Source organism: Penicillium verhagenii (genome assembly GCF_028828195.1).
Source record: "Penicillium verhagenii strain IBT 33310 chromosome Unknown utg000002l_segment0_segment0, whole genome shotgun sequence".
Taxonomy (NCBI): Eukaryota; Fungi; Ascomycota; class Eurotiomycetes; order Eurotiales; family Aspergillaceae; genus Penicillium; species Penicillium verhagenii.
In genome coordinates, this window is record NW_026643166.1 from 841210 (window position 1) to 868757 (window position 27548).

At 49.9% G+C, this 27548-nt stretch overlaps 13 protein-coding genes across 13 annotated transcripts; 6 read left to right on the forward strand and 7 right to left on the reverse strand.

Moving 5' to 3' along the window:
• Positions 1-147: 147 nt before the first annotated feature.
• N7466_000314 (glutaredoxin) lies at positions 148-724 on the forward strand (the record flags this gene model as incomplete). The annotated part of the gene is made up of 2 exons (XM_057159712.1): positions 148-298; positions 567-724. The coding sequence occupies 2 exons, from the start codon at positions 148-150 to the stop codon at positions 722-724; spliced, it is 309 nt and encodes a 102-aa protein (XP_057025960.1).
• Positions 725-1415: 691 nt separating this feature from the next.
• N7466_000315 (uncharacterized protein) lies at positions 1416-2651 on the forward strand (the record flags this gene model as incomplete). The annotated part of the gene is made up of 3 exons (XM_057159713.1): positions 1416-1641; positions 1800-2172; positions 2294-2651. 3 exons carry the CDS (start codon positions 1416-1418, stop codon positions 2649-2651), a joined length of 957 nt encoding a protein of 318 aa, XP_057025961.1.
• A 376-nt stretch (positions 2652-3027) lies between these two features.
• Positions 3028-6765, reverse strand: N7466_000316 (nuclear import receptor PSE1; the record flags this gene model as incomplete). The annotated part of the gene is made up of 6 exons (XM_057159714.1): positions 3028-3235; positions 3310-5372; positions 5432-5863; positions 5940-6115; positions 6188-6410; positions 6583-6765. The coding sequence occupies 6 exons, from the start codon at positions 6763-6765 to the stop codon at positions 3028-3030; spliced, it is 3285 nt and encodes a 1094-aa protein (XP_057025962.1).
• A 683-nt stretch (positions 6766-7448) lies between these two features.
• On the reverse strand, positions 7449-9714 carry N7466_000317 (CBS and PB1 domain protein; the record flags this gene model as incomplete). Its single annotated transcript, XM_057159715.1, has 3 exons — positions 7449-8383; positions 8439-9312; positions 9487-9714. The coding sequence occupies 3 exons, from the start codon at positions 9712-9714 to the stop codon at positions 7449-7451; spliced, it is 2037 nt and encodes a 678-aa protein (XP_057025963.1).
• A 511-nt stretch (positions 9715-10225) lies between these two features.
• N7466_000318 (40S ribosomal protein eS26) lies at positions 10226-10989 on the forward strand (the record flags this gene model as incomplete). The annotated part of the gene is made up of 3 exons (XM_057159716.1): positions 10226-10248; positions 10558-10788; positions 10884-10989. The coding sequence occupies 3 exons, from the start codon at positions 10226-10228 to the stop codon at positions 10987-10989; spliced, it is 360 nt and encodes a 119-aa protein (XP_057025964.1).
• A 505-nt stretch (positions 10990-11494) lies between these two features.
• Positions 11495-14060, reverse strand: N7466_000319 (F-box protein; the record flags this gene model as incomplete). Its single annotated transcript, XM_057159717.1, has 2 exons — positions 11495-13818; positions 13871-14060. 2 exons carry the CDS (start codon positions 14058-14060, stop codon positions 11495-11497), a joined length of 2514 nt encoding a protein of 837 aa, XP_057025965.1.
• Positions 14061-14663: 603 nt separating this feature from the next.
• Positions 14664-16431, reverse strand: N7466_000320 (lanthionine synthetase C family protein; the record flags this gene model as incomplete). Its single annotated transcript, XM_057159718.1, has 4 exons — positions 14664-15454; positions 15514-15527; positions 15586-16159; positions 16251-16431. 4 exons carry the CDS (start codon positions 16429-16431, stop codon positions 14664-14666), a joined length of 1560 nt encoding a protein of 519 aa, XP_057025966.1.
• A 1224-nt stretch (positions 16432-17655) lies between these two features.
• On the forward strand, positions 17656-19279 carry N7466_000321 (putative histone acetyltransferase Spt10; the record flags this gene model as incomplete). Its single annotated transcript, XM_057159719.1, has 2 exons — positions 17656-18153; positions 18215-19279. 2 exons carry the CDS (start codon positions 17656-17658, stop codon positions 19277-19279), a joined length of 1563 nt encoding a protein of 520 aa, XP_057025967.1.
• A 796-nt stretch (positions 19280-20075) lies between these two features.
• Positions 20076-20668, forward strand: N7466_000322 (uncharacterized protein; the record flags this gene model as incomplete). Its single annotated transcript, XM_057159720.1, has 2 exons — positions 20076-20280; positions 20592-20668. 2 exons carry the CDS (start codon positions 20076-20078, stop codon positions 20666-20668), a joined length of 282 nt encoding a protein of 93 aa, XP_057025968.1.
• A 111-nt stretch (positions 20669-20779) lies between these two features.
• Positions 20780-21397, forward strand: N7466_000323 (uncharacterized protein; the record flags this gene model as incomplete). The annotated part of the gene is made up of 1 exon (XM_057159721.1): positions 20780-21397. The coding sequence occupies one exon, from the start codon at positions 20780-20782 to the stop codon at positions 21395-21397; it is 618 nt and encodes a 205-aa protein (XP_057025969.1).
• A 421-nt stretch (positions 21398-21818) lies between these two features.
• On the reverse strand, positions 21819-23391 carry pex12 (ubiquitin-protein ligase peroxin 12; the record flags this gene model as incomplete). Its single annotated transcript, XM_057159722.1, has 2 exons — positions 21819-23230; positions 23334-23391. The coding sequence occupies 2 exons, from the start codon at positions 23389-23391 to the stop codon at positions 21819-21821; spliced, it is 1470 nt and encodes a 489-aa protein (XP_057025970.1).
• Positions 23392-23631: 240 nt separating this feature from the next.
• N7466_000325 (RsfS/YbeB/iojap family protein) lies at positions 23632-25680 on the reverse strand (the record flags this gene model as incomplete). Its single annotated transcript, XM_057159723.1, has 1 exon — positions 23632-25680. The coding sequence occupies one exon, from the start codon at positions 25678-25680 to the stop codon at positions 23632-23634; it is 2049 nt and encodes a 682-aa protein (XP_057025971.1).
• A 458-nt stretch (positions 25681-26138) lies between these two features.
• On the reverse strand, positions 26139-27259 carry N7466_000326 (RNA-binding ATPase activator ESF2; the record flags this gene model as incomplete). Its single annotated transcript, XM_057159724.1, has 3 exons — positions 26139-26505; positions 26566-26785; positions 26848-27259. The coding sequence occupies 3 exons, from the start codon at positions 27257-27259 to the stop codon at positions 26139-26141; spliced, it is 999 nt and encodes a 332-aa protein (XP_057025972.1).
• Between the last annotated feature and the right edge of the window lie 289 nt (positions 27260-27548).

Here is a 27548-nt window from a genome sequence, read left to right on the forward strand (position 1 = left end):
CTATAAACCTCCTGTGACAATACATAACTTCCCCACCTATAAAACTAAAAAGAAGCCGCACCCCCCCGGTTTCTTTTCCACCTCCCGCCCACCATTTCGTTCATCTTCCAGCGTCTCTTCGGCACCGCCGCTCCATCACCCGCCGTCATGTCTGTTGCCAAGGCCACCGCCCAGAAGCTCATCGATGAGAATGGAGTCGTTGTCTTCTCCAAGTCTTACTGCCCCTACTGCAAGTCCAGCAAGGACTTGCTGAACGAGCTCGGTGCCAAGTACACTGCTCTTGAGCTTGATGAGGAGAGTGAGTGATCAACCCTCTTTTTTATTATTGTTTCCATCCGTTTCTTTCTCTTTTCGTTCATTCTTTTTCTTTCCTATGCTTTGGATACCATGTACACCCCCGGAGTGTGCTTCATGGCATTCGAAGTGTTGTACACAATCCATCTCACCATTGCTTACCCCGCTCTGTCGTCATTTCCTTCTATAATTTCATCACGGAAATATCTTGCAAGGCTCTAAAATGCAACTTCCAAAGACCTTTCACTGACAAACACTCTTTCTTCCAATAGCCGATGGCGCTGCCATCCAGGCCGCTCTCCAGGAGATCTCCGGTCAGCGCACTGTCCCCAACATCTTCATCAGCAAGGTGCACATTGGCGGTAACTCCGATCTGCAGGCCAAGAAGGCCGAGCTCCCTGCTCTGCTTGCTGCTGCCGGTGCTCTTTAAATTGGGTTCACGACGTGAATCTATTATGATCGATTTCAGCGCTTGGATTACAGATAGGACGGGAATAGATACAGGATATCATCTTATTTGATTCCTGGATGGGCTAGATTATGCCTAGCCTGACAATTGCAATTGCATACGTAAATAGCGTTATGTTGTGTGTACGTCTGTTTCCTTCCAAGTACTTTGTGTAGATGTTTTGATTGTTTTTATCTGAGCTCGAAGCCTTGTAGGTTTTAGAGGATGCTGCATATGTACTATACTACTAGTAAGAATCAATCATTGCCCATCGAGACCATGTCTGATCTATGAAAAGAATTCCTGTGTAGCAAGATCATCTCACTCCGTTCATCATCTACCAATCCCTATACTGCTACTTAGTACTATATCCGACGGATAACGGAATTCCATTCTTCCACCGGACCACACTACATGCATTGACGCAATATCGTCTCCAAAGGTTCTCAAATGCACCCAATAAAGTCCACCGCATACTCTAGTATCCACATCGGATAAATTCAAAACACTTTTCCTCCTCAATCGTATTGATAAGCAACCCCGCGACCCCACACCGTCATACCCGGAAGCCAAAGCTTTATGAACCAAGCTCCCCGACCTACCTTAACTTGCCTTTCCAACCCACCTCACAGACTTCCTCTGTAGAAGATCATCTGTACAGAAAAATTCGAACATGTCTCCCAAAAACCTCCTTCTCTTCGGCGCCACCGGCACAATCGGCTCCTTCATCCTCGAATCCATCCTCACCGCACGCTCCCAATTCGACCGCGTTGCCATCTTCACTTCCCCCCGCACAGCCGAGACAAAAGCCGCCTACCTCGAGAAACTGAAGGCTCAGAATATCGAGGTTATTGTCGGGGATGTCGAAGATGAGAGCGCCGTCAAGGCCGCATACAATGGTAAGCTACAATTACAACGAACCCATCTACTACCGTGACCTTATATTATCTACTACCTACTATACTATCATACTATACTATACTACACCCACCCCACCCATATCTTATACCACAAACCCAAACCCCAAACCAACCAACCAACTAACAACAGTCCCCAGGAATCGACACCGTAATCTCAGCCCTAGGCCGCACAGCCCTCGCGCAACAAATCCCCCTAATCCGCCTCGCCGCTGCATCCCCCTCCGTAAAGCTATTCCTCCCCTCCGAATACGGCACAGACATCGCCTACAGCCCTGCCTCCGCGACCGAGAAGCCGCACCAGCAGAAACTGAAGGTGCGCGCTGTCCTCGAAAAGGAAGTCTCGCGCGACCAGCTCGATTATGCCTACGTCGTTACCGGGCCCTTTGCCGAGATGTATTTGCATTTTTCACCGGGGCAGGAAGGCGCCGGGGGTTGGGATGTTAAGGCCCGGAAGGCGGTTTTGTTGGGGGAGAAGGGAGAGGAGAGGGTTAGTTTGACGACTATGAAAGAGTAAGTGTTGATTGTTCTTTTTTTCTTTGCTTTGGTTCCTGGCACAGACAGACAGACGGACAGGCTGGATGATGGATTGCCGAATGAGTGAGTGATGTCCACTGACAATATCAAATGATAGCGTTGGAACGCTCGTTCTATCCACCCTGCTCAATGCGTCGCCGAAGATACTTAACCGGGCTCTGTGCGTGAACTCGTTCACCACCACGCCTGCTCTGATCCAGGCCGAGTTTGAGCGTCAGACTACCGGGGCGCCGTGGACGGATGTTTCCTACACACCGCTTGATCGGCTCCGGGAGTTGGAGGCGAAGGCGTGGGAGGAGGGGAAGCCTACCGCGACTGTTTTGACTTTGCGGAGGATCTGGACGGAGGGGGGCACGCTTTATGAGGAGCGTGCTAATGGGGTTATTGGGGAGCCGAAGCTTACGGGGTTAGAAGAGGTTGTTGCTAATGAGATTAAAAGGGTGGCTTCTCTTTAGATTTGAGTTGATACACTAGTAATACTGCTATCAAGATTACGTCTTGGAGATCTGTGTATATACTAGTAGATTTGAAAGATTTTAGTTTGTATTTAGGTAGTGTCTCAAATACCCATTTCCACATGTGCAGGATTGATGCAATCAAAATGGATGTTCATTCGGGTCATGAGCTCTAATTTTAACCTGGTGTACTTTATGTACTTGGTTTTTAATAAGGGAGATACGGATATGATGAAAAAAAAAGGGAATTGGATTAACGGGGACATTTCGGTTCACTAGCATCAGGTTTCACATGGACAAGGGGAATGAATGGAGAACAAAAGAAAACCGGGATAGGTACGGACAATCGCGCCACGGATATAGAACGAAACCAAATCTACTGGAAGAATTTGCGGATGCGCTCTTGATTATCCGGGCTGACGCCGGCCAGAATTGCCTCGGCATTCAAACCAGTAGCGGCCACCAATGACTTAGCGGACTGAGCCACACGAGCAGCAGTTTGGCCTTGTAGGGTAGCGGCTTCGAGAGCCTCCACAATGAAACCAAACACGCGGTCAGCCTTCGCGAAGACAGCTGGGTTTTGCCTAAGAAAAAGAAACAAAGTTAGTAAGATGGGCATGACGATATTTGAATACTCAAAATAAAATGAGGGACTTACTGGTCAATCAACTGAGCAATGAAGGAGTAGGCGTAAGGAGCCGCCTCCTCATCGAAGGTGATGGGAAGGGTCTCAATCCAGTTGGTCACAACTTCCTGAGCACCCTGAACCTTGGAGGCGTTGTAGTGAAGAATCTTGGCAATACTGGCAGAGGCATTCTCAGTGGCAAAAACATGCTCCTCAGTGCGGTTTTGAGGGTGCTGAGTCACCTGGAACAGGCTGGGGATGCAAGCAGCAACAAAGTCGCTCCAGGCGACACCACCCTTTTGAGCAGCAACACCAACACCGTAGGCGGCCGCCTGTCGGTTGGCAGCATTAGGGTCTTGCAGACCGGCAGCCAGGGGCTGGATGATGTGGTCCTTGTATGTCCACGACTCCTGGGAGCAGAACTCCAAAACATCATCCATGATGCAAAGAGCCCATTGGCGCTGTGTAGGGTCCTGGCTGGTGATGAAGTTGTCGTAGAACTGGATCAGCTGCTGCCAGGCGGGCAGGAAAGTTGTGCCCTGGTTCTTGAAGATGGTGTGGAAAGCCTTGTTCATATCACTGAGCAAGTTTTGATCATCCTCGACAGCGTACTCGTAATCCAGGTTCTCCTCATCGCCCTCCTCGAGCTCGGCCTGCTCCTCCAACCGTTGCTTCACACGCATCTGGTAGTCCTCCAAGGTAGACTTGGCGGAGTCAATGAATGCCTGCATGTGCTGCGCAGTCAAGCTGTTCTGGCCGATGACCTCAACCGACTCGTAGAAGCACTGGTACATCTCGGCCAGGGTGTCAACGGTAGGCTCGGCACTCAGAACCTCAATGATCTTTTCAGCAACCTTATTCCACATCTCAGCAAAGGCCGGGGACTGCCCGTGGGCCTTCTTGTACGAGTTCAGGAGTTGGGGGATCAACTTGGCAGCCGACACACGGACGGGGTCGTGGAAGAAGAAAGCAAGACCGGGAACGGCGATCTTCTCCATGGTCTCCAAGACGTAAGGCTCAAAGGCCTCCTCCAAGATCTGAGCGTAGATGGTAATCAACTCAATAGCGGTATTCTTGTCCTCCAGGGCACTGGTCTTGATACCGATGATCTTGCCCTTAAGGGGTACCAGCTCCCAGCCCTCATCCTGTTCAACCTGCTCAATCTGATCTTCATCATCAAGCAGCTGAATATCAGCCTTGGCGGCTGCCACAGTCAACAGAGGTGGCATAACACCCGGAAGGTAGGGGACGAAATCGCGGTTAAGAACACGGCACATACGGCCCCAGCAGTGGAGGAGGTACTGTGACTGAGGATCATCTGCATCGGTGATGTTTTGCTGAATGTTGCCGAGAATCTGCACAAGATTCATGGCATCCGGGCCCATCTTCTCCTTGCCAACAGCCAAAGCGATCAGAGTAGCGCACTCCATGGCCTTGGCGCGAAGCAGGCGGTATTCCTTGCCTTGCTCCTGCTTGAGGACGTCGAGCAGCAGAGGCATCAGGTTCGCGTAGTACTGACCGAAAGCAGTCTCAGCGGAATCGGCAATAGTGGCGATGGTGGAAAGAGCCTGCTCCTGCAGGTAACGTTTGGGGCTGCGCAGAAGATCCAGAAGGCGACTGAGAAGATCTCCAAGGTATGGCTCCAAAATGCTGCGCTCAGCCTCCTCGCAGAAGTTGACCAGGGCGGCAGCTGCGTGAGACTGGACACGGGGCTCAGGGCAGCTCAGAACAGGGATGATGTTGTTCAGTACAATGGCGTGGTACTTCTCCTGCATGGTTCCAGCAAAGTCGGTACTCATCTGACCGAGGGCATTGCAACCAGCGTAGCGAACACGGGGGTGGGGGTCCTGGAGAGCGGGCACAACGAGGGCAAGGACCTGGTCAAGCTCACCGACCATAAGGTCACGACAACCCTCGGAGATGGCAGAGATGGCCATGAGGGCAGCGTGGCGATCGCGCCAGGCAGTAGATCCCATCATGCGGGGGATCCAAGAGAAGGCAGGCTGTAGAATAGCCTCGCCACCGAGCTTATTGGCAAGACGGTCCATACATTGCTCACCAGCAATGTGGTTAAGATCGTTTTCTTCAGGCTCGAGCTAAGAGGCAATCAGCATTTTAAGATCAAATTGATAACTGGGGCACAGGAAAGACTTACATCCTCAGAATCATTCCACTCTTCAGCATCATCATCATCAGCACCGACGTCAGTCATCAGACTCAAGCACTGGGTAACCATCTCCTGTGCAAAGTTCTCCTGCTTCTTGCACATGTTTGGTGCGTAGTCGGCGAAAGTGGCCATCAGCTCCAGTGAGTTCTGGCGAACTTGATCACTGAGATCCTTATCAGCAATGACACTGATGCTGAACTTGACCAGGTCAGCGAAAGAGGCCTTAAACATCTTCGGGCTGATTTCAGCCAGCTCAATCAAGGCAAGGAAAGCTGAAGACAGCTCCTCGCTTTCGTTAGACTCCTTAAGAGGAGGCAAAATGTTAAGCACATCTCCCATAAGCGAGAAGAACTTGGACTGGGATTTCTTGGGGATGGAACGGAACATCGCGGCGAAAGCTTCCATAGCAGCAATTCGCACCTATAGAATAAGACATTTGTGAGCAAATTATGATTCTCCTAGGCCATTTCGAATATCCTGCAAGCATATAACGTACGGCAATATTGTCATCCTTGAATCCCTTGGAAAAGACAGCAAGGATGGCATCCTGGTGTTGCTTCTCGATGATACCGGGAGTAGTTGTGAAGATTCGGAAAGCAGTCTCTCTAAGACCGGACTCGGGGGATTGGCTGGCCTGGAAAAGAATAGCCAGCAGCTCGGGCCATTGTTCGCCTAGAATAAAAGTTCCAACGGTTAGGGTCACTGCCTATACCAAATCCAAAGAAGAAACATGTTTTTGCATACCATTGTCGGTGTATTGGCGAGCCGCCTCGGCCACCGCATCACCGATCTTCTTGCGCACATCAGTGACAGACTCGGTTGTGAGACATGTGATCAACTTTTCCCGAATGGCCACACGCTGCTCATTTGGCAAGCTGAGGAAGATCTCCTTCGCCTCGCCAGTGATAGGGTCCTTGCGAGTTTTTGTTGAGATTCTTCGGAAAAGGACGCAGGAGAAAGCACGAGTCTGGTTAGGAGTTGGCTTGGCATTAGCATTTGTTTTTGTATCGAGTATTGCAGTTTGCACGAGATTTGTCGAAATCTGAAAGTCTTTTCATCCTCATATGTTTTATGTTCCCTCTGTTCTTTCGGCAAGTTCACGATCTTTCAAGGGAGGGGTCGAGTCGGTGGGTACTAACTAATGTGTCTTCGGCTCCTCCAATCTGCTCTGCAAGTCCCATAAGGAGGACATCTGGTCGGTTCTGAACCCAGTCATTGTTAAGCTGGTCTTCAGCCTGTGATCGGACGGCGTTGTCGGGAGTGCTCAGAGAGCGCAGCAGCTGGGACAGCGCGGTGTGGATCTCGGGCGGCAGCAGGGACATGATGGGCGGTGTCTGTTCCCAAGATCCAACAGACAGAAGCAACCCAGTTCGTTGGATCCCTTGAAGTGAGGAGTAGAGTGGGGGGGTTTGAAGGAGGGGTGGTTTAAGAAGGGAGGAGTTTTGTTTTTGGTGGGGCGGGGAGGAAGGGAAAAAAAGATTGATGATTAGGGGAATACTGATATGCGATAGCGGCCACTGAAGATCAGCACTTTTGATGCCGGGGAATACACTTCAGCTACTCATAAGTTGGTAGATATACCTATAATGGGTTTGCTATTGACCTTGAGAGAAACTCGTGGGTCATTTGTTTTCATTTTACATATTTTGTTCTTACTACGCCAACCAAGCTCATTTTTAACTTCCAGGCTTGGATTTATGCCTTTGTAAGAAATATGTACCCGACACAAAGAAGTATTTGCATTGAAGGCTAAAAAAGGCTGACGCCTCAACTGATCATTAATAGAACAGCGGTATCTGAACACATGGTACACAAGTATCGATAATTAGAAGGGGGGTATGCACTCTCTCAAAAAGTTCACAAGGGCCAATATGACGAGTAAGGGAGATTTAGTTGATCAGGAATGTGGGAGGATGTTAGGAACAAGGCTGTGGAAACGAGAGGAAGGGAATATCTAAAGAGGAAGAAAAAAAGAAAAGGAGAGGAAGAACATGAAGCTTGAAGTTTAGCGACCGCTGGGCCGGCTGAGAATGAACACACCAGCAATAACGGCGGCCAAAGTCACGATAGCTCCAGGGAGCAGGAGATCATTAGGAACACCAGCAATGAGCTGGTCTTCGGGGACATTACCATGTCCACGCGAAGGGAGAGTTTGCTGCCGGGGCTTCACAATGGGCTCCTCAGTGGCGCTGGATTCGGCGACACTGGCCTGGTCTTCGATAATTGGGGTGGCAGGTTTAATTGGCTGGGGCTCAACGGTGGCAGGAATGGGTGGTTGAGAAGGATCATGAACAAACAGATCAACCTTTTCGCGGTGGGTGTGACGTGCAAGGTTGATAGCATCCAGCATGTCCTGGTCGGTGGTGATGGAGACAGTGTCTCCCTCATTGTCCATGTAGCTGAGAGCATAGCCGGTGTTGCTAAGGCGGCCTTCTTCAACCACCGCCTCACCACCAACAGCCTCGACTTCGCTGCCCAATTTGGCAGTTACCTGCTTAACAAGGTCTTCGACACCCGCGGAGGTCAATACGTTAACGCGGTGCACACGTCCACCGGGAGCCTTGAACTTGAAGGGGAACGGAACATCCTCAACTTGGTGATGGTGGTGTTGGGATGCAACCTCGGAGTGGTCCTCGCCGCCATTGTGTGATGCGGAATCGTTGGGAAGGACGCTGTTATCGTAACCTGAACGAGCCAGGTCGGGGCTCATAACAGAGCGGTTATGGGGAGTGTGCGGCTGCTGGCTCTGGCTGCCTGAGACCATCGAGTCCGACTCATGGTCCATCGAAAGCCAGAACTTGTTCCATGCAGGACCTTCGTCATCCTGAGTCGACATGGTGTTGATCTGTTCAAGAGTGGCGTAAGTGAGCTTCAACACATCCACCATACCGACAATTTCGCCGCCCTCGTTCATGACGGGGAGGTTAAGGTAGTGACCATCTGTATGTCAAAGTTAGTAGACCGCCATGTGTACTTCAAGTCTAGATCAACTCACCATGCATCTTACGGAGCGCGGCCTGGATGCTCATATCGGAGGGGGCAAAGTCAGGGTGAGGGGTCATCACGCGGACGACGCTGCAGGTGGCCGGGTCGAGGCCAGGAGCAATGACACGCAGAACAACATCTTTGCTGGTGAAGATACCAGTGATTGAACCCTGGTCCTGCACAAGCAAAGCAGTGGTGTGGTGTTCCTTCATCAGAGCTGCAGCATCCTTCACAGTTGTCCGGACTGAGACAGTCACCGGCGGCATGCCGTCCAGCACCGACTCAAGGGTCGGGCCAGACATCTTCGACCGCAGAGCCTCGACATATTGAATGACCTGCTGGGGTTGGCTAGAGCCAAGCTCGGTTTGAACGCCCTCCAAGGCATCGTAAAGCTTGCGGGACGAGCTGTAGGCGCGCTCCAACTTCTCCATCGCGTCGTAGAAGCACTTTGTAATATCCAAAACACCAGAAATATCCTGGTTCTCATCCATGACTGGCAAATGTCTGAAACCCTTGCGAACCATCAGATCAAGCGCATCGGTTGCGCTGGTGTCTGTTCGCGCACATAGAGGGTTCTTGGTCATGATCTCAGAGACCAAGACCTCACGGGCCTTGAGGCCCATACCAATAACACGGAAAGCCAAGTCCTTGGCCGTGAAGATACCGGCAATGCGCTCATCGTCGTCGGTGACCAACACGCAGTCCTCGCGCTTGGCGGCCATCAACTGAGCGGCCTCCGAAATGCTAAGGGAGGGCTTAATCTGTAGGGCCTGACTGGGCTTCAAAGCCAGGACGGTCCCCGGTGGGGCTTTGCGGGAACGGGTGGCCTTGGTCGGGTTTTGCCTCTTTTTGTTGAGGTTGGCCTCCATCTTGAGGCGGATTGCCTATCAACAAAAAAGCGGTCAGCAAGTCAAAGAAATCAAAATAGTCGATAACAACAATGAGAGTCGAGCCAAATCAAGTGCAGGTAAGCTTGAGGATTTCAGTCCAGTGAAGGGCTGCCCAAAAGAGGAAACGGGCGGAGTCTTGGGTAGAATATAGATCGGGTGATCACGTACCTCATCACGCTTCGACTGGGTTTGTCGCTGTCTGCTGCTGGCGGCGCTCATGGTGCCGGTTCCGCTACCAACTTCGCTGGTTGGGGGGTGGGAAGAGGTAGGTTCAGGGCGGTCGGATCGGGGCCGGGGGATGTGGGAAGAATTGGAGCTGGAACCGTCAAAGTCGGGCAGCCTTCCTCTGCCGATGGTCTTATTGGGCGTTCCACGAAATGTGCCGGTATGCGACATCTTTATGGAATAATACCAAAAAAGAGGGATAAAGAGGAAGGGGGGAGGGGAAGAGAGACAAGGGTAATTAGGAGAAAGTACAAGAAACAGCAGCAAGGGTGAATTTTTTTTTTGTTCGAAGTCCCAATGAGAAGTAGTCGACTGACGATCCAGACAGGGGTGTTTGTCTCCTCGTTGTCCCGCAGGTAAACACGGGGATTAAGTAATCACATGATTTGACGGTTCGTTCCGGACACTACTCTCAATTCGGAATAGCGCTTCTCGTGACCTCACACATGATGTGCTGTCAGGTGACGTTGCTTTTGTCTCCTCAAAAATCAGGTGTTAAGGTGTCCGTGGGTCTCGCTTAAGGGTTTAGGGCTTCCCACAACACAACCACTATCCATTCCCGATGAGTCTGTGAGTGAGCGAGCTTCGACAACCCACCCTCGACAAATCAACCGTACGCTACCCCTACCCCATATACGATCTGTTTTCAACCTCTAACCCCCAACCAGATCAATCCGTCAAAATGGTCAAGAAGCGGGCGAACAAGTAAGACCGAATCCCTCCCCGTCGCCTCGAATTTCGACCCCAGAACTCCCATTCGACTTGAACCTCCCGCAATGATGCCAAAGCCACGCACAAATTCTATCAGAAGGACAAAGACAAACACGCCGATGAATTTCACGCCATAGCAACAACGTACGCGCATTGCCGGAAACCAAGAAGAATGGGAGCCACTGGAGGAACAAAACGAGACACGAAATTACACCCGTGAAAATGGATATATGTTTCGCACAGCACGAACATATATATCATATATCACGAATTCAAGAACGAATCACTGATTGATTTTTCTAGCGGTCGCAACAAGAATGGCCGCGGCCACGTCAAGCCGGTGCGTTGCTCCAACTGCGCCCGCTGCGTTCCCAAGGATAAGGCTATCAAGCGCTTCACCATCCGCAACATGGTTGAGTCCGCTGCCATCCGTGATATCTCCGATGCCTCCGTCTTCGCCGAGTACGCCGTTCCCAAGATGTACCTGAAGCTCCAGTACTGCGTGTCCTGCGCTATCCACGGAAAGATCGTTCGGTACGCCATCTCCCATCCAACCAGCAAAATACGTGGCGAACAGCCGCTCCACTGCTCACCTGCCAATCAACATGAATACTGACCCCAAATTATAGTGTCCGTTCCCGCGAAGGCCGCCGCAACCGTGCTCCTCCTCCCCGTATCCGCTACAACAAGGACGGAAAGAAGTTGACTCCCCCCCAGGCTGGCAAGGCCAACTAAGGGATCGGTGACGGTTGTTCAACGAACAAAATAAAATGGAAATAGTCTGAAATGAATTCTTTTATTTTGTCTCTTTTTTTCCCGTGTTGATCTTCTTACCACGCGGTTTTTGGCTCGGTCTCAAAAACGTCCAAGGGGCGCGGATGGGCCGACCGGCGATGCTGTGACGAATTGATAAAAATTGGATGGATTCGACATTGATTTGTTGGATGGATTGACATGATGGCTGCTGGGATTTGGGGTGGCTAGGGGAGTCTACAATGAGGATTTATTCACATGGGCTCGTCTGTCGCTTTTCTTACTACTACCATTGTCTGGGTTATGTCTCCCTCGGGTTGCTTGAGCCCCAGGTTAGCCTAGGGAGGAGGGTGTGCCCCATTTACGGGCTTTAGAAAATACCAAAAAACTTCTCAAAACTCCAAAAATTGTCTGTAAATCATATTCATCAAGCGCATGGCCCCTCTGATATCATACACGAGGCCCACTTAGTTAGTACATAGATCCTTTATGGGTATAGATATCCCTTCTCGAAATAATTCCCATACATATCGACCACCCCACTTCGAACCTTAGGCATTGGATTTCTGACAACCTTAACCTCCCCCTTCCAATGCCCCTCCACGAAATGCGCCATTGATCCCTGTGCCGAAGATGTTGAGTAGATACTCGACACCCCGGTTCCAGCTGTACTCCGCCGTCCTCTCTCCCGCCGCAACAGCTGCTCATACTCTGCCTTCTTCTCACGTCGGAAAGTAGCCAGCTGCGCGACCAGGTCCACATTTTGCAAAAGCTGCTGCTGTATGCTTTCTCCAGCGCGATGAGATCCAGAAGACGTCATACCCCGCAATGGGTTGTTGGCCCCGCGTGGTAGGGGTGATTCAGTGCGCGAGGGAGAGTCTTCGTCCGAGGGTATCAGGGAGACCTTTTCGTTTAGCACTGCCATGGGGAAGTACTTCCCCGGATCGTTATCGGGTATTCCACATTCTTCCTCGCCGAAGAAGCTAAAGTCGTCCGTAGCAGCAGCCCATAGAGACTCCGAGTCGCGATCTCCGGTGCTAGATACTGTGTTTCCGTTACGCTGATTCGCCGGTTTCCAGGATGTTAGTCGAGTAGAAGTATCAGTGACTTCAAGAATGATGCGGCGAAGACCGAAGACCGAGCGGGAGCGTTGTTGCTCCGCTTGGTAGCGGGCCTGACCTGGTGGGAGAGAGTAGTCTGAGCCAGCTTGGAGGGTTGCGAGAAGGGATTCGTTGGAGCAGGCTGTGATAAAGCGGGTGAGGGTATACAAGATTGGGGAGTTGGGTGGAATGTGGGATGGGATGTCTGTTAATACTAGTGTTTCGCAGTGGGGGAGATGTGAAGGATGTAGATAGGGAAATCGGCTTTCCTTGCCGCTTCGTAGCGGTAGGGATTGGTTCCTTGGGCGCCTTGCGAGAAGCTCTTGAATCCTTTGAGCTTGGGGATCGTTCGATGTAAGATGAGAGCTGCAAATTGAAAGTGGTTGAAGCGAGTCGATGTCACTAGGGCTTTCACAGTAGGCTGTTCCATCCGAAATGGACTCAATGACCTCTGGGGCGAAAGCTGATCCCCTCCTGGCGGTGACCATGACTTCATCATATAGCTGTCCCGATTTTTCATTTTGAGTCGTGCTAGGGCTCATGACTGTGCTCGTAGATTCGGCGAGGGACGTATCTGCAAGTTCATAGACTGGTGCTTCTTCATCAGGAAGCTCATATATTTGAGCTTCAACCGAAGCATCTAACTCAGCCCCACGAGGCACTTCACTAGTCCCGAGCTCTGGAAGAAACTCGGACTTGGAGCCGAAGTCTTTCAACGGGGGCTCAGCAGTAAGTACTGCATGATGGACACGGAAATAAGTCAATTTATCTCCAGCAACTTTCCCTAAAAGAGGAACGAGCTTCTCTGCACCGGGGTATTTCTCCTGCTTTAGAGACAGCGCTTTTTTGTGAATGACATCTGCGCTTTTGACAGTCCCAACATCGAGGGAATAGAGACTGGAGGCGGCCAACAGGGCGGCTACGCCCTCCACGCTGATATTGTTGTTTGCGATATAAAGATGAGTGATACCCACAGATGGTAAGTAATCAACCCAGGGGTGACTAGACGCTTGACTGGCGAGGAATTTTAAATACTGCTCGTCTAGGTAGGGCGACTTCAAGAAATCCGACCCAAGACCTCGAAGAGCCGATTGGGCGACAGGATCTGGGGAAGTTCCAGTACGTCTCATACAACGTGGTTGTAGCGGTTGCTGATTTGGCGCCAGAAAAGAGGCCTGCAGCAGAGAGCGAACGGCCATATCAGTGAGCAGGTTATTTCGCAAATCCAAAAACCGGACTCGATTGCCGATGGCGTTGGCTAGAAACTCAGCATCGGCGTCCTTCAAGCCAATACCGCGCAACTTCAGTACTTGAAGATGTTCAAGTTGAGATAGACACGATAATACGCTCGGGTCTCGAACGGAAACCGTGTAGGAGAAATCCAGATAGGTCAATAGGGGAAATCGAAGAAGAGTTTCTGCTAGACCTGCAGGGGTCGTATTTGGCTCATGATCTGCCAGCAGGAGACGGATATTGTAAGTCCGTTTTTGTGAATTTTTCAGAGCAATCATGCAGTTGTGATCGAAGAATGGTAGTCGCGAAACCATCAGTGACTGCAGACAAGGCAATGACTCTAGAATATCCTTTAGCCATCCTGGTCGGGGGCCATCATAGATCTCCGATAAAGCCGGTGGAAGATGAAGTGTATGTGTTAATGCGCGAATTTCTTGTCTCGCATACTTCAAGGTTCTCCTAAACCGCGTCAGGGCAACTGATTATACATAGTCAGCCAAAGGTCTGAAGCGGAGCCGCACATGAAATACCGTAGACGGCATCGTTGTCTGTGCCAAAATGTGATGCTGGGCTACCCCATAGGAAGGGCATAAATAAGTCATGCCATCGATGGCATACTAGTGAAACTGCACAAAGGTCACTTGAGGGGATATAGTGGGCGATGATGACCCATGCATCCCGGTCCGTTGCCGACTCATATGACGGTGGTATCAAATCCATCTCATTGTTTAGCTTATGAGATTAGTTCATGGGCTGTCTCTCATTTTATGCAAAAGTGGGCTTTTCTTCCGAAAATATGATCAAGTGGCCAAATTTTGCGTCTTGCAAGGTGCCCTGCATAGCCACGTTGAAGTACTGTGGAAAAGCGGAGAGTTCCGCAAGACTGAAGTGCCCCATTTTGAGGTCCGTGTGGGTGGGGAAAGCTCTTAGCCTAATTTCACTTTGTATATAGTCTGACAAGTCTTGCTACAAAAGTATGCAAAAATCACCAATTTCCTACATTTCAGACAGTTCGTCAAGATTTCTCTCGGTTTGTGGGCCTCAGAGTATTTGGATAACAATTTCCAATGCATGTTTTTGAAGGTACATGGGCTCAATTTGAGGCTTTTCAATATTATGATGTCATCGGGCGACAACACTTTGGGCGAGGTAAACAGTCCACCTAAGCATAACTTCAAATCTAAATATCAATGGATTTGAAAAAGCCAAGCTTGATAGCTTTAATGCATGGCTGGTTTTTTCTATATACGGAGAAGAAAAATAAGGTAGAAACCGGAATTAAAAAGCTTCATCGCTCCAAGGTATCTGCAACAGGATCACCAACTAAAGAAGCCCACCAGCCCCATTGCCACCGATGAGCGGAAATCCAAGTTCACTCCTCATGGCTTGCTTGAAGATCAAATCAGACTCAAAGTCCAATCCCTTTTCGCCAAGTTCTATCTTACGCAATCGGGCTTGGATCACCGCGCAGGTCTCAGCCCAAGCACAGACATTACCCGCTAGACCCTCGAACAACGAGTATGGATCGTCGGGCATACGGTAATCCTTCTCAGAAGATTCATTCGTTTTGTTGTAAGGTCGCGTCTCGCGTGAGTGCAACATGAATGCCAGAGCCCTCGATAAAAAGAAATCCGAGGTGAGCTCCGGGCTCCGGTCTTCTTTCGAAGATGCCAACCGCGAGCGCTGCATGTAGGCAGCTCTAGCAGCTTCTAGCTCCACTGAGTGGTATTCAAAAACGTTGTGCAGCATGAGCCAGGGCCATCCGTTACCAGAGATCCCGTGACACAGACTTCCTCCCTTAGATAGAAGGCCTTCTTCCCAGATTCGCTGAGAGGCTTCGTAGATAGTTTGGTTCCATTCGGGACACCAGTGATTTTGAGTTAGAGACTTGTTCTTCAAAGCTGCTGCTAAGAGAATCAGGATCCCTGGGCTTCCATGGCAGAGCTGCACAAGCTCCGAGGCTTGTCCGAAACTGAATGGCGGGAGAGTCATTGGGAGATGGCCGTCGATTGAAAGACTGAGTTTGCAGAGGGCCGTGATGGTTTCTCCAATAATATCAATGTGCTTTGTGAGTTCTTCTGGCCTAGCCGAAAGGATGATGGGCAGTATACCAGCTAGATACCAAACAGTAAGTATTCAATTCCGCCAATGCTTGTTTCGCGAAGCAACTTACTAATTCCATGCACGCTGATCAGGAACTATTAGTATTTCAAGCCTTAAAAATTATATAGAAGATCAAACTTACGCTCCAAAGCAGTAGTGTCCCTCCATCCAGGCATACATCAACGGGTGTGCATCCTGTGCCCCATTCTTCTCAATGTAAGCTTTCGAGCACTGGCGTCCAGAGTCTATAATCACATCGACTAGTTTTGGGATTGTCTCGAAAAGCGGACCAAGTGCCCTTTGGGTTTCTTCACCAAATTGATGCGTGCGAATGTTCAGTAGAACCCATAGGAGACCTGCACGACCAAACAGCATCTCGTCACCACCCATATTCCGGCCATCATGAGGAACAAGAGGCCCATTTTCCAGAGCAAAGTTGGCAGCATCGAGAAGACATGTGATATCCTGCTGAGAAATAATGGGCTTAGAGCTTCTTTCCCAGTCAGATTTCGCGTTTGCTGATAGGACACGCAGAGTTACAGCAGCGATAGGGGAAAATGATCCTGCAGGAGCCAATCGAGATGGCAATAAAGGTATATCAGGAAATCCCAATGGAAGCCGGTCGAGCGCAAACTGGCGGTACCGTGACTGCGAATCATCGTCCTCACTCAATACCGAGGACTGGTAGTCAAGACGTAAAAAAGCAAGGATGATACCTGTGAGTGACAGCAATGTTGTTAGCACATACGGCATTGGCCATAAAGTAAACATATAAAAACGGAAGTTATTTCCGACGAGCGTTCATACCTGGAAAATGTTTAAACATGCCACCAATTGGCCATTTGTCTTGGGGAGTTTCATTGGCGTGAATAGCTTCAGCTCCATAGCGAACTGCGGTACGCAATTCCTCCAAGGATTCCGCGAGCGAGGCTGCATTGACCTCTAGCGGCTCTAGGGTATTTTTATAGTACTGTGGGCGTTCTGCCATTTTTCGTTGTAAGATCTTGAGATATAGATCAATGTGATAATATTTTTCGGGATGGCGTGCTAAAGTGATGGCACCTGGGGGTGATTGGGACTCGGAGCTTTCGATCGGAAACACTCGACCCCCGCCCGATGAACTCTCGCCCGATTTGAAAGGCAGGCTCAGGCGGCAGACCCCTCGTCATAGTAAGGACAAAGCTAGCTCAATTAGTTAATGACGATCAAGGACTGCACCAGTGATTGGCCTGCATCTGACAGAATCTCAAAATGTCGGTGGCGGGTTGAACTCCACAGAGGGGACAGCACGAAGCTGTGCAGATGCTAGACAGGGAACTGTTGAGGTATATCGCTCAAAAAATCTCATCCCCCAAATTGATGGATTTTATCTAGATAGTAGTGGGTATTGTATAAGTGCATAATTTGATGAATTTTCTAGGTAATGTTAAGCCATAGTAAACAAAATGCGTGGTTGTGAAAACCTTTGTGCACCCATTAAAGGCAATAAATACTTGCTCTCCACGCCGCACGATCTCAGATCAACAAGCCTAGAATAAGCCTAGTTGTGGAAGAGGGAATATAGCATAAATCCCTAAGGGAGTGGTGATAAATATTGACTGTTGAGAATATTGGATAAGGTGTCACTGAAAGTACAACTACAAAGGTGGATTCCCTGTACTGACCGCCTTTCTTCATGCCACATTGAGGTTCTGCCAAATACAACCGCCTTCTCAACTTGTCTGCGCTCTTTTTGCCTCTTTTTCTCGTGACGTTTACGTTTTGCCACTACAGACCGGCTTCTTTACTTGTCAACTCCTCTTTCTGCACTCCCAGACCGCCTACTATTATTGTCACAACTCTGTTTTGCCGATAAAAACCGCCTTCCATTGCGAGCCCCAGCATGAGTCAGCTGCTGAGTCATCAAGGACCACGGCTTCTTAACTTGCGTTGCAGCGATTCCGGACTCGAGAATACTCACGCGGTCCACGAAGTGCCAATAGGCTTCTAGAAGCAGGCCAGAATTGTCAGTTCCCACCCCTTCTTTTGATGACCTTGGTGTTTTCAAGACATAATTTAAAGCTCTTGCCCCTCTCAATCTCTGTCTATATCATCATCTCCTCTGATATCTTTATAATGCATGGATTGCCAAAAAAGAACTGATTGACTAATATGGCAACCAGTCCCGTGATCAGCACTGACTCAAGAAGACCAGAGTATACTTCAAGCCATCATGTCTGAGCTCCGTGGAGATGCAGAGATGGTTTCGACAGGTCAAGAGATGGAATATCCTCTAGCACTAGCCCCTCGACAAGTCGTTCTTCGCGACCGGGTGACGGTGGCAACATTGATGCCATTCGCTTCGGGAGACGATGTGCCCGCATCCCTACTCAAGTATCTCTCTGACCAATTCAACAAGGAGATTGCAAAGGGTGACACATATGCCATCGCGGAATCGATTCCCTTGGCGCGGTTCAGCCGCTACTGGTTCTCCGATTTCGGTGTGGTAATGCTACTCGGTGATATCAAGAATGTACAGCAGACCCACTCTATGGACAAAAGTGGTGCCAACTGGGGCAAGATATGCCTGGGTGGCTTTCACATTCGTCCTAACTACCCCGGCCACAGTAGCCATGTTTGCAATGGTACTTTTATTGTTACAGACGCAGCCAGAAACAAAGGTGTAGGTAAGTTGATGGGTGAAGGTTATCTGGAGTGGGCGCCTCAATTGGTAAGTATCACGCGCTATCCCCCATACTATAACACGGCTGGAGGTTGAACCTTTCACCTAGGGCTACACATATGCAGTATTCAACTTGGTCTACGAAAGCAATGTTGCCTCATGTCGTCTATGGGATTCTCTTGGCTTCAAGCGCATTGGCAGAATTCCCGGTGGAGGAAGGCTCAAGGGGGAGTATGTGGATGCGATTATCTACGGTCGAGGTCTGAGTCTAGACTGCGAGGATCTTGCGTCACAAGATCGATTTGACAAGATCCGGTATTATCTCAAACATCTCAAGTATCCCCAGGGCGCAGATCGCGCTGAGAAGAGTCGGCTGCGTAGCGCTGCCACCCACTACAAGCTCATTCCAAGCGAAAACGGGGATCATGAGAAGCTGATGCTCAAGGACAAGGAAGTCATATCGGACCCACAGCAACAGTATGATATTGCAAAGGACAACCATCTCCTCCTACATGCTGGCATTAACAAAACAACCGCTGCCATTGCGACCAAATACCACTGGGTTCGCATTAAGGAAACGGTCAACCGAGTGATTCGTGATTGCCCGCAATGCAAGGAGACTCTCAAAGCGCCACCTGTTCCAGGAAGCCAAGAGGAGGACGATTCACCCGTGGATACATCGGACCTGCCAGACGACAGCATGGATCAGGGCGAGGACCACATGGTTGTCTCACAAGAATCTGACGAAGAAACAAATGACCCCCGTACTCAAAATTCTTTCATCAACTCAGCAGTACCAGGAAACGTCCCTGCTCATGTACCTGGAACGGTGCATCATATGACAAACTACGCCCCGATGCCCCCCCTTGATCCCCAGATCATGCATTTCCAACAACAGCAGCAACAGCTGCGACGTTACCAACAACAACACGCCATGCCCAATGTCTTCCCCCCGGGCCCCAACATGGGCCTCACGAATTTTGACGATGCGATGCGCTACCACACGGCCAATAATGCATACCAAATGATGGTTGACGACGGTTCCGATTCCTTTCGACAGGAGGTATTGGGACTTATGAATACAACTCCACATGACCAACTGCAACACGACGCGGAGTTGCTGTCCAAATTCGATTATGGCAGCCCTTCGGAAACAAATGACTATTACAACTGAGCTGGCCTCCACCTTATCTTATATTCACCATCTCCCCTACGACCTAGTATTGGCATGCATTGTTATGGGTTATGGGAAAACACTATTTCTGTATGATCGATCAAACTGGCAGGGTTAGACATGTCTACCCAGGCATTTCGGGGGTTATTATTTATCTGCATCAATACTAGGCATTTTTATTTCGGCATCCAATTTACATATTTTTTTTCATCAAAAACCCCATAGCCACGTTTGTTCAAACCTTTGATCTCCCCGGCAAAAACTTGCAAATGTTCAAGCTTGGAATACATGGATCGTAGGTAATACCTACTATCACATAGCGGTGCATCCAAGAGCGCTGGAGGTAGACTTGAGTAGGTACATAACTACTACCTAGTTGTAAATAGCAAAACATTTGAAGATATTTTTGATCTCAAGCTTTGTCCAAATCGGGCTGTTTCCAAGGTTTCCGCGGAGACTACAGATCGGGAGTCATCAATGCTCTATTTGACTTCCACGATCACCATTAATTCTCCAACGACGATCCAATGAAAGAAAAGGCATCAATGGGAAAATCTAGAGAAAAGAACCATCCATCTCATTGGGAGGTGTCATCGAGTGGCGTATCCCAATGCTCCAATTCTCCGGGACAAACCATGGATCCACGTCAACCACCAAGGATCATAGGATCATGAGCTCGATATATGGCTTGGCAGCTCGAACTTTCCACAGCGAAAACTCCATCCTATAAAAATCAAATCGCCAATATCTTCATGTAAGGCTTTGTGCACCGTCCGTGACGGGCCTGTCGCGCGATATGTCATCAGAAGCGCTGGCTACACTACTGGCCCAGCCAGCCCTCCCACCACCACCCGGCGTCACAGCCAATTTTGATAACCCACCGAACAAAAATACCCTCGCGTGGGTGGTGACGACCTTGTGCCTGGTAGTTGCTACAATATTCGTGTTATTACGTTTGTGTGCTCGTGTCTGGCTGGAGAAAAAGATGCGCCCGGAGGAGGGTGAGTACCCGTAGCTTCATGCAATAGTATAGTCAAAACAAGGCTGACATCTATCTCGAAAGTTTTGATGATTTGCGCATATGTATGCTGTCAATTGTCGGTCCTTATACTAAATACGTCCTCTTGCTAACTTTGCATCCTAGGGAGCATACTGCGGCACTGCATATGCCGGCTATTCATTGATCTATACCCCAGGATACTTCATTCATACTTGGAATCTGACCAACGGAGACCTCATTAGACCCTTTTATGTATGTTCGTGCCATTTTATCTTAATTCTTTCCGAATGCTTTACTAATCTCCGCCGCCAGTTGATTCTTGTCTATGGATGCTGCTACTCGGCAGTTCTGCCTCTAATCAAGACCGCGATCTTACTGGACTGGTGTAGAATATTCGTCCATATCAACCGCACTCAAGACCCCTTCTGGTGGGGCTGCATGATCATCATATCCGTCCAATGTCTATGGGGTGTCCTCTGCATCATCCTATTGAACCTGCAATGCAGGCCCCACGACGCCATCTGGAAATTCTACCTCCCAAGCAAATGCTACTCCCTTCCCGACGTAATGCTCACATCTGCCAGCGTGCAGGTGTTTTCCGACATAACAATGTTCTTCCTTCCGCAAAGGATCATTTGGGGCTTACGGATCAATTGGCAAAAGAAGATTGGGGTCTCCATTCTCTTCGGTGTGGGTATATTGTGCGTATCACCTCCAATGCTGTCCAAGTGCTCAACAACTTACTCGCAGACAACAGTGCTTCCATCGCGGCCTGCTTTCGCCTAGCCCGTACCGTCGCATTCGCCAGAACGTCGGATAGAATGTATCTTCTAGGTCCATTGCTGTTCTGGGCTTGCGCTGAAATGACCTGTGGCTTTTGCATCTTCTGTCTGCCCTGTCTCTCTAAGTTGGTTATGGAATCTGGGCTTCCTCGTCGTGTTAAGAGCGGACTTGGTTTCAGTCCCAAGTCTAGTCAGCCTTCGCAGGGTTCGGATCCTCCACACATATCGCCCCGTCCAGGTCGTTTTCATCCTTCGAAGCACCCGCTGGATTCGGATGCTTCGTGGTCTAGGATTGAAGATGGTGATATGGATTTGGAGGCTTCGGGGCGATTATGATTCCAAGTGTATCTTCATCAACGGTGATGCGGGACTGGGATGCCAAAAATTAGTGATGGCTCATATATCAGGCGTCAGAATTCCAAACATCATTCATGTATCACACTAAAGGTGAGCGGGAGAATGATTTGGGTCAGTTCAAAGCCATGGTTGCCTTTCTTGCACCTGGAATCAACATTGAACCCACAAACCTTCCTCAAGCTTCAAATGTTGGAAGCTAGGAACCTTGGAAGTTAGAATGCATCCATGGGTATACCGTACGTACATATTATATAGGCACCGAGATTAGATTATACAACTATGAGGCGCATCCATATACAGAGAAAAAACGATGAGATGAAATCCGAGGACCAGTCTGATTCTCGCTAATTACAAATCTAACAGTGGTTCCAAGCCAGGTATATGTACAAAAACCCATGGATCAAATAAGCACACGGCGCAAGCCCTCGGTTCCACCGAGGACTCTCCTGCCGGTGACAGGGCATCGTCCCCTGCCACTCTCCCATTTGCCGCCACGCTTACGAGAGCCAGGCTCTCCCTCAGTGTCGTCTGCGTTCTTCTCATCTTCGTCACCGACAATTTCTTCTTCCCATGCTGCACCAGCTCCTTCTCCGTTCATGAAGTCCAGCTGGCGCTGGTGCTCGCCGTTGATCCAGTGGAAAATACAGACATAGCAGAACACATATCCTGTTTGACAGGCTGTCGGGTTGACCAAAGTATTCAAGCAGACGGGGCAGGTGTTCGCGCTTGAGGTATCTGCTAGTGGTAAGGGGACAGTGAAGATGGGCAGATATGAGGTAGCCGAGATGGGGTGTTGATGGCGACGGGGAGGCTTGAGAGCAGATTTGAGATCTCCAGCAGCCTTCTTCTCCTCGGCCTGCTTCTTCTCCTTTTCTTCTTGGCCGGCCTTCCGTCGCTCGGCCGGGTTCGTCAAACCCGAGACAACAGGCGCAGGGAGGTCCAAAACCTCCGTTGCTTTGCGAGCCAATTGCCGCGAGAAGTCACTCGCGTGCCACCATTCCAGGAACTTCAATGCAAAGATTGATGCTGGGAGGAAATAGCGTACGGAGGTGAGGAGTGGCGATGACAGGTTCTGGGGACTCAGAAGGCCCATCAAGCCGGATCCAGGTCGCTGGGATATGTTACCGCCGGACGCAGGCTTCGGGTCTAACACCTCAGCAATGGCACGGTGATCTGCGGCTCCGAGGCGCCGAATGCGCGATCCAATGAGCCAGAGGAAGGGAGAGGAGTATTTCGTATTATCGAACAGGTAAGCAAGATTAAAGGCCAGGATCGAGAAATAGTAGGCCGCGTTCACGGAGGGGTATATATTGCGTAGGAACCACTTGTAGTAGTGGAAGATGCGTTGGCGCAGCGTCGGGCGCGGAGGCAGATCATCGCTGGGGTTATATCGTGGCCCTCCACCCAAGACTAGGGATGCTTGAGGTGCCGCATGAATGTCGTATCCTTCATCAAGTTTGCGTTTCAGATATGGGATCCCGACCATGACGAGGAGGTTCTTCCACACGTCGGCCGAGTGTAACTTGAGGGCATCGCGCACGGGGCCAGCGGCGCCGACCTGGGCGCGTGGGATTTCGCCATTTTTTGTGCGGAGAACGCGCTCGCGTTTAAGGGAATAGAAGTTTTCTGTGAAGGAGCCGCCGAATGTGCGGAGATAATAGCGTTCAACGACTAAGGAGAGGAGGGCGTAAACCTCATCATATGAATTGAGAATCCGGAGTAGGTACCGCGGATGACGGTGTGTCGCGACGGCAAGTAGATATCGGAGGGATGGAGGGAGTAAGTCAGAGAGTTGCTGTTCAGCGAGGAGTTCTAGATGGACGCGATGCTTCTGTTAGCGATGTCGCTTAGGTATGGCAGTTCCCCGGGTTTCGAGGAGTCACTTCCCCGCGAGGCCGCGGCGTGGGGACTTTACCGAAGAGCGACGGCTTGTGCTCATCAAACTCTTGCTGAAGACTAGGAAGATACTCCATTGTCAAGAGCACCGGTCATCTTTGACTGTAGATGGGAGAGGTAGAGAGCTGTTTAGTGGAGGAACGGGGAGAGCGGAGGTCCAATCCTCATGGCCGGATCCAGTGATCAGCAGCCGAGGCTCAACTTGCCCGAGCGGGACTACATTTGACAACCAAAATCCATAATACAAGAAATGACGATATTGTGTTGGTACAAGGTATAATTTTGGATATAAATACATAATGTGATTTTTGTTACATTCAGTTCTCTTCCATCATCTCCTCAGCTTGCGCCAGTGCCCGTTGACACTGAGCCCATAAGTCCGTGAAGTAGCTGGGAGAATCATCCTCGGCTCGGTGTTGGATTTCCGGGTCTGCCACCAGAATACAATGCATGACGGCAGTGACAACAGGGCCCTGTAGAATGATAGGGATCATTTCCCGACGCATCATGGGCACCCAGGTAGACAGGACTTCTCGGGCCCGTCCCTCTTCGCCAAGCTCCGCATGAAGTTGAAACATTTGGGCATAATCGGCTTGGGTACGAGCAGCATTCTTCAGAGGAAATAGACGCCACAGACGCCAGAATCCATCATAATCTTGACACCGGAATTGAGTGAACATAAGCTTGCGAGCTTCGGTCGCATCAAAAGGAACCTCAGCTGCGGCAACAATTTTGGAGAGACGCTTCAATGTCTGACGTTTGTCACCTGCGGCTTGTTCGACTTCTTCAGGAGACAATGATAGCGCAGAAGGAGTGTTAACGACTTCGTAGAACATATTGAACACTTTCATATTAAGAATGGACACACCACGCAGGCTGAGACGGTCTAGCACCTGGAAAGCAAGCTCGACATCAGCTTCAGGTAGGAACTGCGCAGGTGTCTGAGAAGATGTTTGCAGGCGCGGTGTTAAGAGAGCGGCAACGATATCGAAGGCGATTTCGTCTGATAGTTGATAACCATTGGTAAGATACTGGTTGAATTTGTTGAGAAGGGCGTCCTTGCTGTAGCTAGGATGCTGTCGAGATACCGCAATTGAGTCTAGTCGCAATTGCAGAGCGGCTTTTTCTGCTGTAGAAATATCGGTCGGCAAGCTAGCATATAGAAGCTGCAGGAAAAGAGTCGATGTGTAATCACCAGGGCCGGTTCCAAGCTCACTTCGAGCGTTCTCAGGGTTGAGTCCGACTAGCTTTTGCATCAACGATTCGGTGCTCACGCCAGAGCCAGCAGGGTTGGAGGTAGTAGATGACTCCTCTAGTGTCTCAGCTAGGCCCGCAGCTGCCTTGTCTGTTCGCCCTGTGTGCATACCTCGACGCTGACCACCAGGGGTGCTCATGCCTCCGCGGCCAGTGCCATCGATTGTAGGGTTGCGTTTGGGGACAGGTTCCGAGGCATTCTGCAATCTCTTGCGCTCAGCCCGATCCAAAGTCCCTTGCCAGAGGCCGTCCAGATCAACATCAGCCCGCTTTTCTTCGGTGAAAATCTGCACCACCACACTTGTTCCACTGTCAAGCTGACCGAATCCTTCAAACCCAATCTCACTGAGCTGGGGACTGGCCACATCCTTGTCAACTACACCCATATTTACACAGATCCATCCGGTGGTGATTCCGTCATCTTTTTCGTCGATCATGGTGCCTGCGTGACTAGCGGCACGAGCGCGCTTGGCCTTGCGGCGGAGCTTAATCTTCAACTCATTGCGACCCAGCAATCCATCAGCGTATGGCGAAAGCTTGTACGTGCTGCGAAGCCAGCGACACAAGCGATCGGCTGAAACGTTCAAGTGTTTCACGCTGCGAGCAGTACCGACGATCATAATGACATTGGCGCCCAGGGCTGCCGGGATGTCAAGACCACGAAGATCAAATAATTTCAGCTCATCCAAGCCGAGATCTTGGTATGTATACTCAAGGAGAGTAGGAAGCATAGCTGGGGAGTTCTCTGGAACTTTCGGGATGTGTTCTTCGGTCACGGGGCGGAGTTTCCTGGTTGGTGCTTCTTCTTGGAGGTACCAAGGAACATGCGACTCGGCGGCCTCATTGTTCTCGGTCTCCGCAGCTTCCTCGGTGGCCAATTCGGATTCTGTAGCAGATTCTAAAGCTGGCGAATAATTGAGATCCGCCGGGTTCGAGATAGGGGGACGATCGGATCGCTTTGGCGCAACAGCGGAGAAAGCTCTAGCGTTCAAGCTGGGGCGAAAACGTGAAGTGTATCGTGGCATGGGTAGACCTGATACTGCGATGAAAGATCGGAGCACATCATGGCGACAGGATTGGCACACGGCCCCTCGAAGCAGTGCTCTACTCATGGTTGGTACGATGATGCTTAAGACTTGGAAATACGAATCTTGATTTCGGAGAAAGAGCACGGCGATAAAGTATGCAAATGCGACAAACAAGCTGAGTCATCTAGAAAGGGAAATCAGCTACGCCGATCAATTTATAGTGCATAAGTAAATCAGCTTATACTTCAGCTTTGTTTTTGTTATCATTCTCCAAACTTGGAGTGAAGCTGCAATTTGATCTTCAAGGCCCTCACTATTCTCATAGCCGCAGCATACCTTGGTAGCTTCCCGGGAGTGCATTGGAAGATTCAATATGAAGCAACTATTGAATAGTAAGCAGTGGCGAAGTTCTTTAAACTGTGAGATATTATTTTGTGTGTGGGTCGAATGTGCAAATGGATATTACAAGATAAAAAGACCCAAATAGACCAAACTAGATATGCAATGTTTTTCTCATTCCAATGGGGAAACATATCAAAAGATCAGAAAATCTTTCCAAGCACCCGCTTCGTCTCGTCTCCAACAGCAGACTCCTGCTTTGGCTTCACAACATCATTTTGTACGAATCGTCTCCGCACAATCTGTTTCTTCGGAGCAACAGGCTCGGCATCCTTACCAGCCTCCTCCAACTTGCGCTTCCTCTTCTCCTCGTTCTTCTTCGCCATACCATCAGCAACCCGCCCAGACTCGACACCAGCCAAGAACATCTTCTCTTCCTTGTGAGCCCTTGCATCCTCAACCCGGCGTTTCGATTCTCTCTCCGCTCTCTCGCGGTTTATTTGGTCGGTCAGATCGTCCCAGCGGAAACCAGAGAGGTATTTCATGTTGAACAGGTCATCACGGTAGTAGCTGGGTTATTGTGTTAGTAGAGCTTCTTCTCCATAACCCGCAGACGATTGATTCACTTACCCGAGACCACCAATTGTCATAGCATTGAGTGTTTCCGCCATAATCTTGGCGTCCTTCTTCCGCAACTCGACCCAGCCCTCTGTATACAGTTGTCTCTTATTGGATTTTTTATACTTGTCGTTGACCTGCTTCGACAGGAAGACCTTGGTGAGAGGGAAACCGCGCTTCTCAAGAATCGATTTGAGCGCCATCGGCCGCAGGTATGGAGGGAGAGAGGACACTGATTCGTATGATTAGTTTCAATTTGCGAATAGATAGAGATGGTTCGTCTGCGAATCTTACAGTATACCACTCCGAGCTTCTGCTTCTTTTTCGGCTTGAGGGGCTTCAGAGTCTTGTTTTTCGATTTTATCGTAGAAGTATCAAGGTATGCGCTTTCTTCCTCGTCCTCGTCAAGATCGTCGCCTCCCTCTTCAGCCTCTTCGGCATCCACATCCGCAGAAGATTTCGTCGCCTTAGGTTGCGCACGCGCCTTGCCCTTCACTCGCGATTCTTCCTCTTCCGACTGCTCGCCTTCTGAATCTTCGTCAGACTCTAAGCCAAAGAAATCCTTGGTGTCTGCCGCTTGCTTTCTCCGCTTAACGGCTCGGCCTTTGCTCTCTGTCGCCTTCTCTTCGGAATCGTAGCCGCGATCGACATCTTCATCGTCGCTGGCAGCGATGTCCAGGAAATCGTTGTGCTTTCGTGTTGTCATTTTGTGTGCAGAATGTAGTGGCTCGGAAAGTTTTCAAGATCTTGCTTGATCTCGAACTTTTTTTTGCGGAGCCCGGAGTAACGCACGGACCACCCGGGATCCGCCAATTGGTTTCCTTGCATTCACTTGTATATAGAGGATTGCAGGCTTTTGTTCTTACAAAGAGAGAAAGTTGTATTCAATACGGAGTAATAAAATCATGAGAATAAAAGTCCGGAAACCGAATTCATATGTCCATCTTCAGATATTTGTATCTCCACGCGAGCCATCATTGGCTCGTCTAATGCTA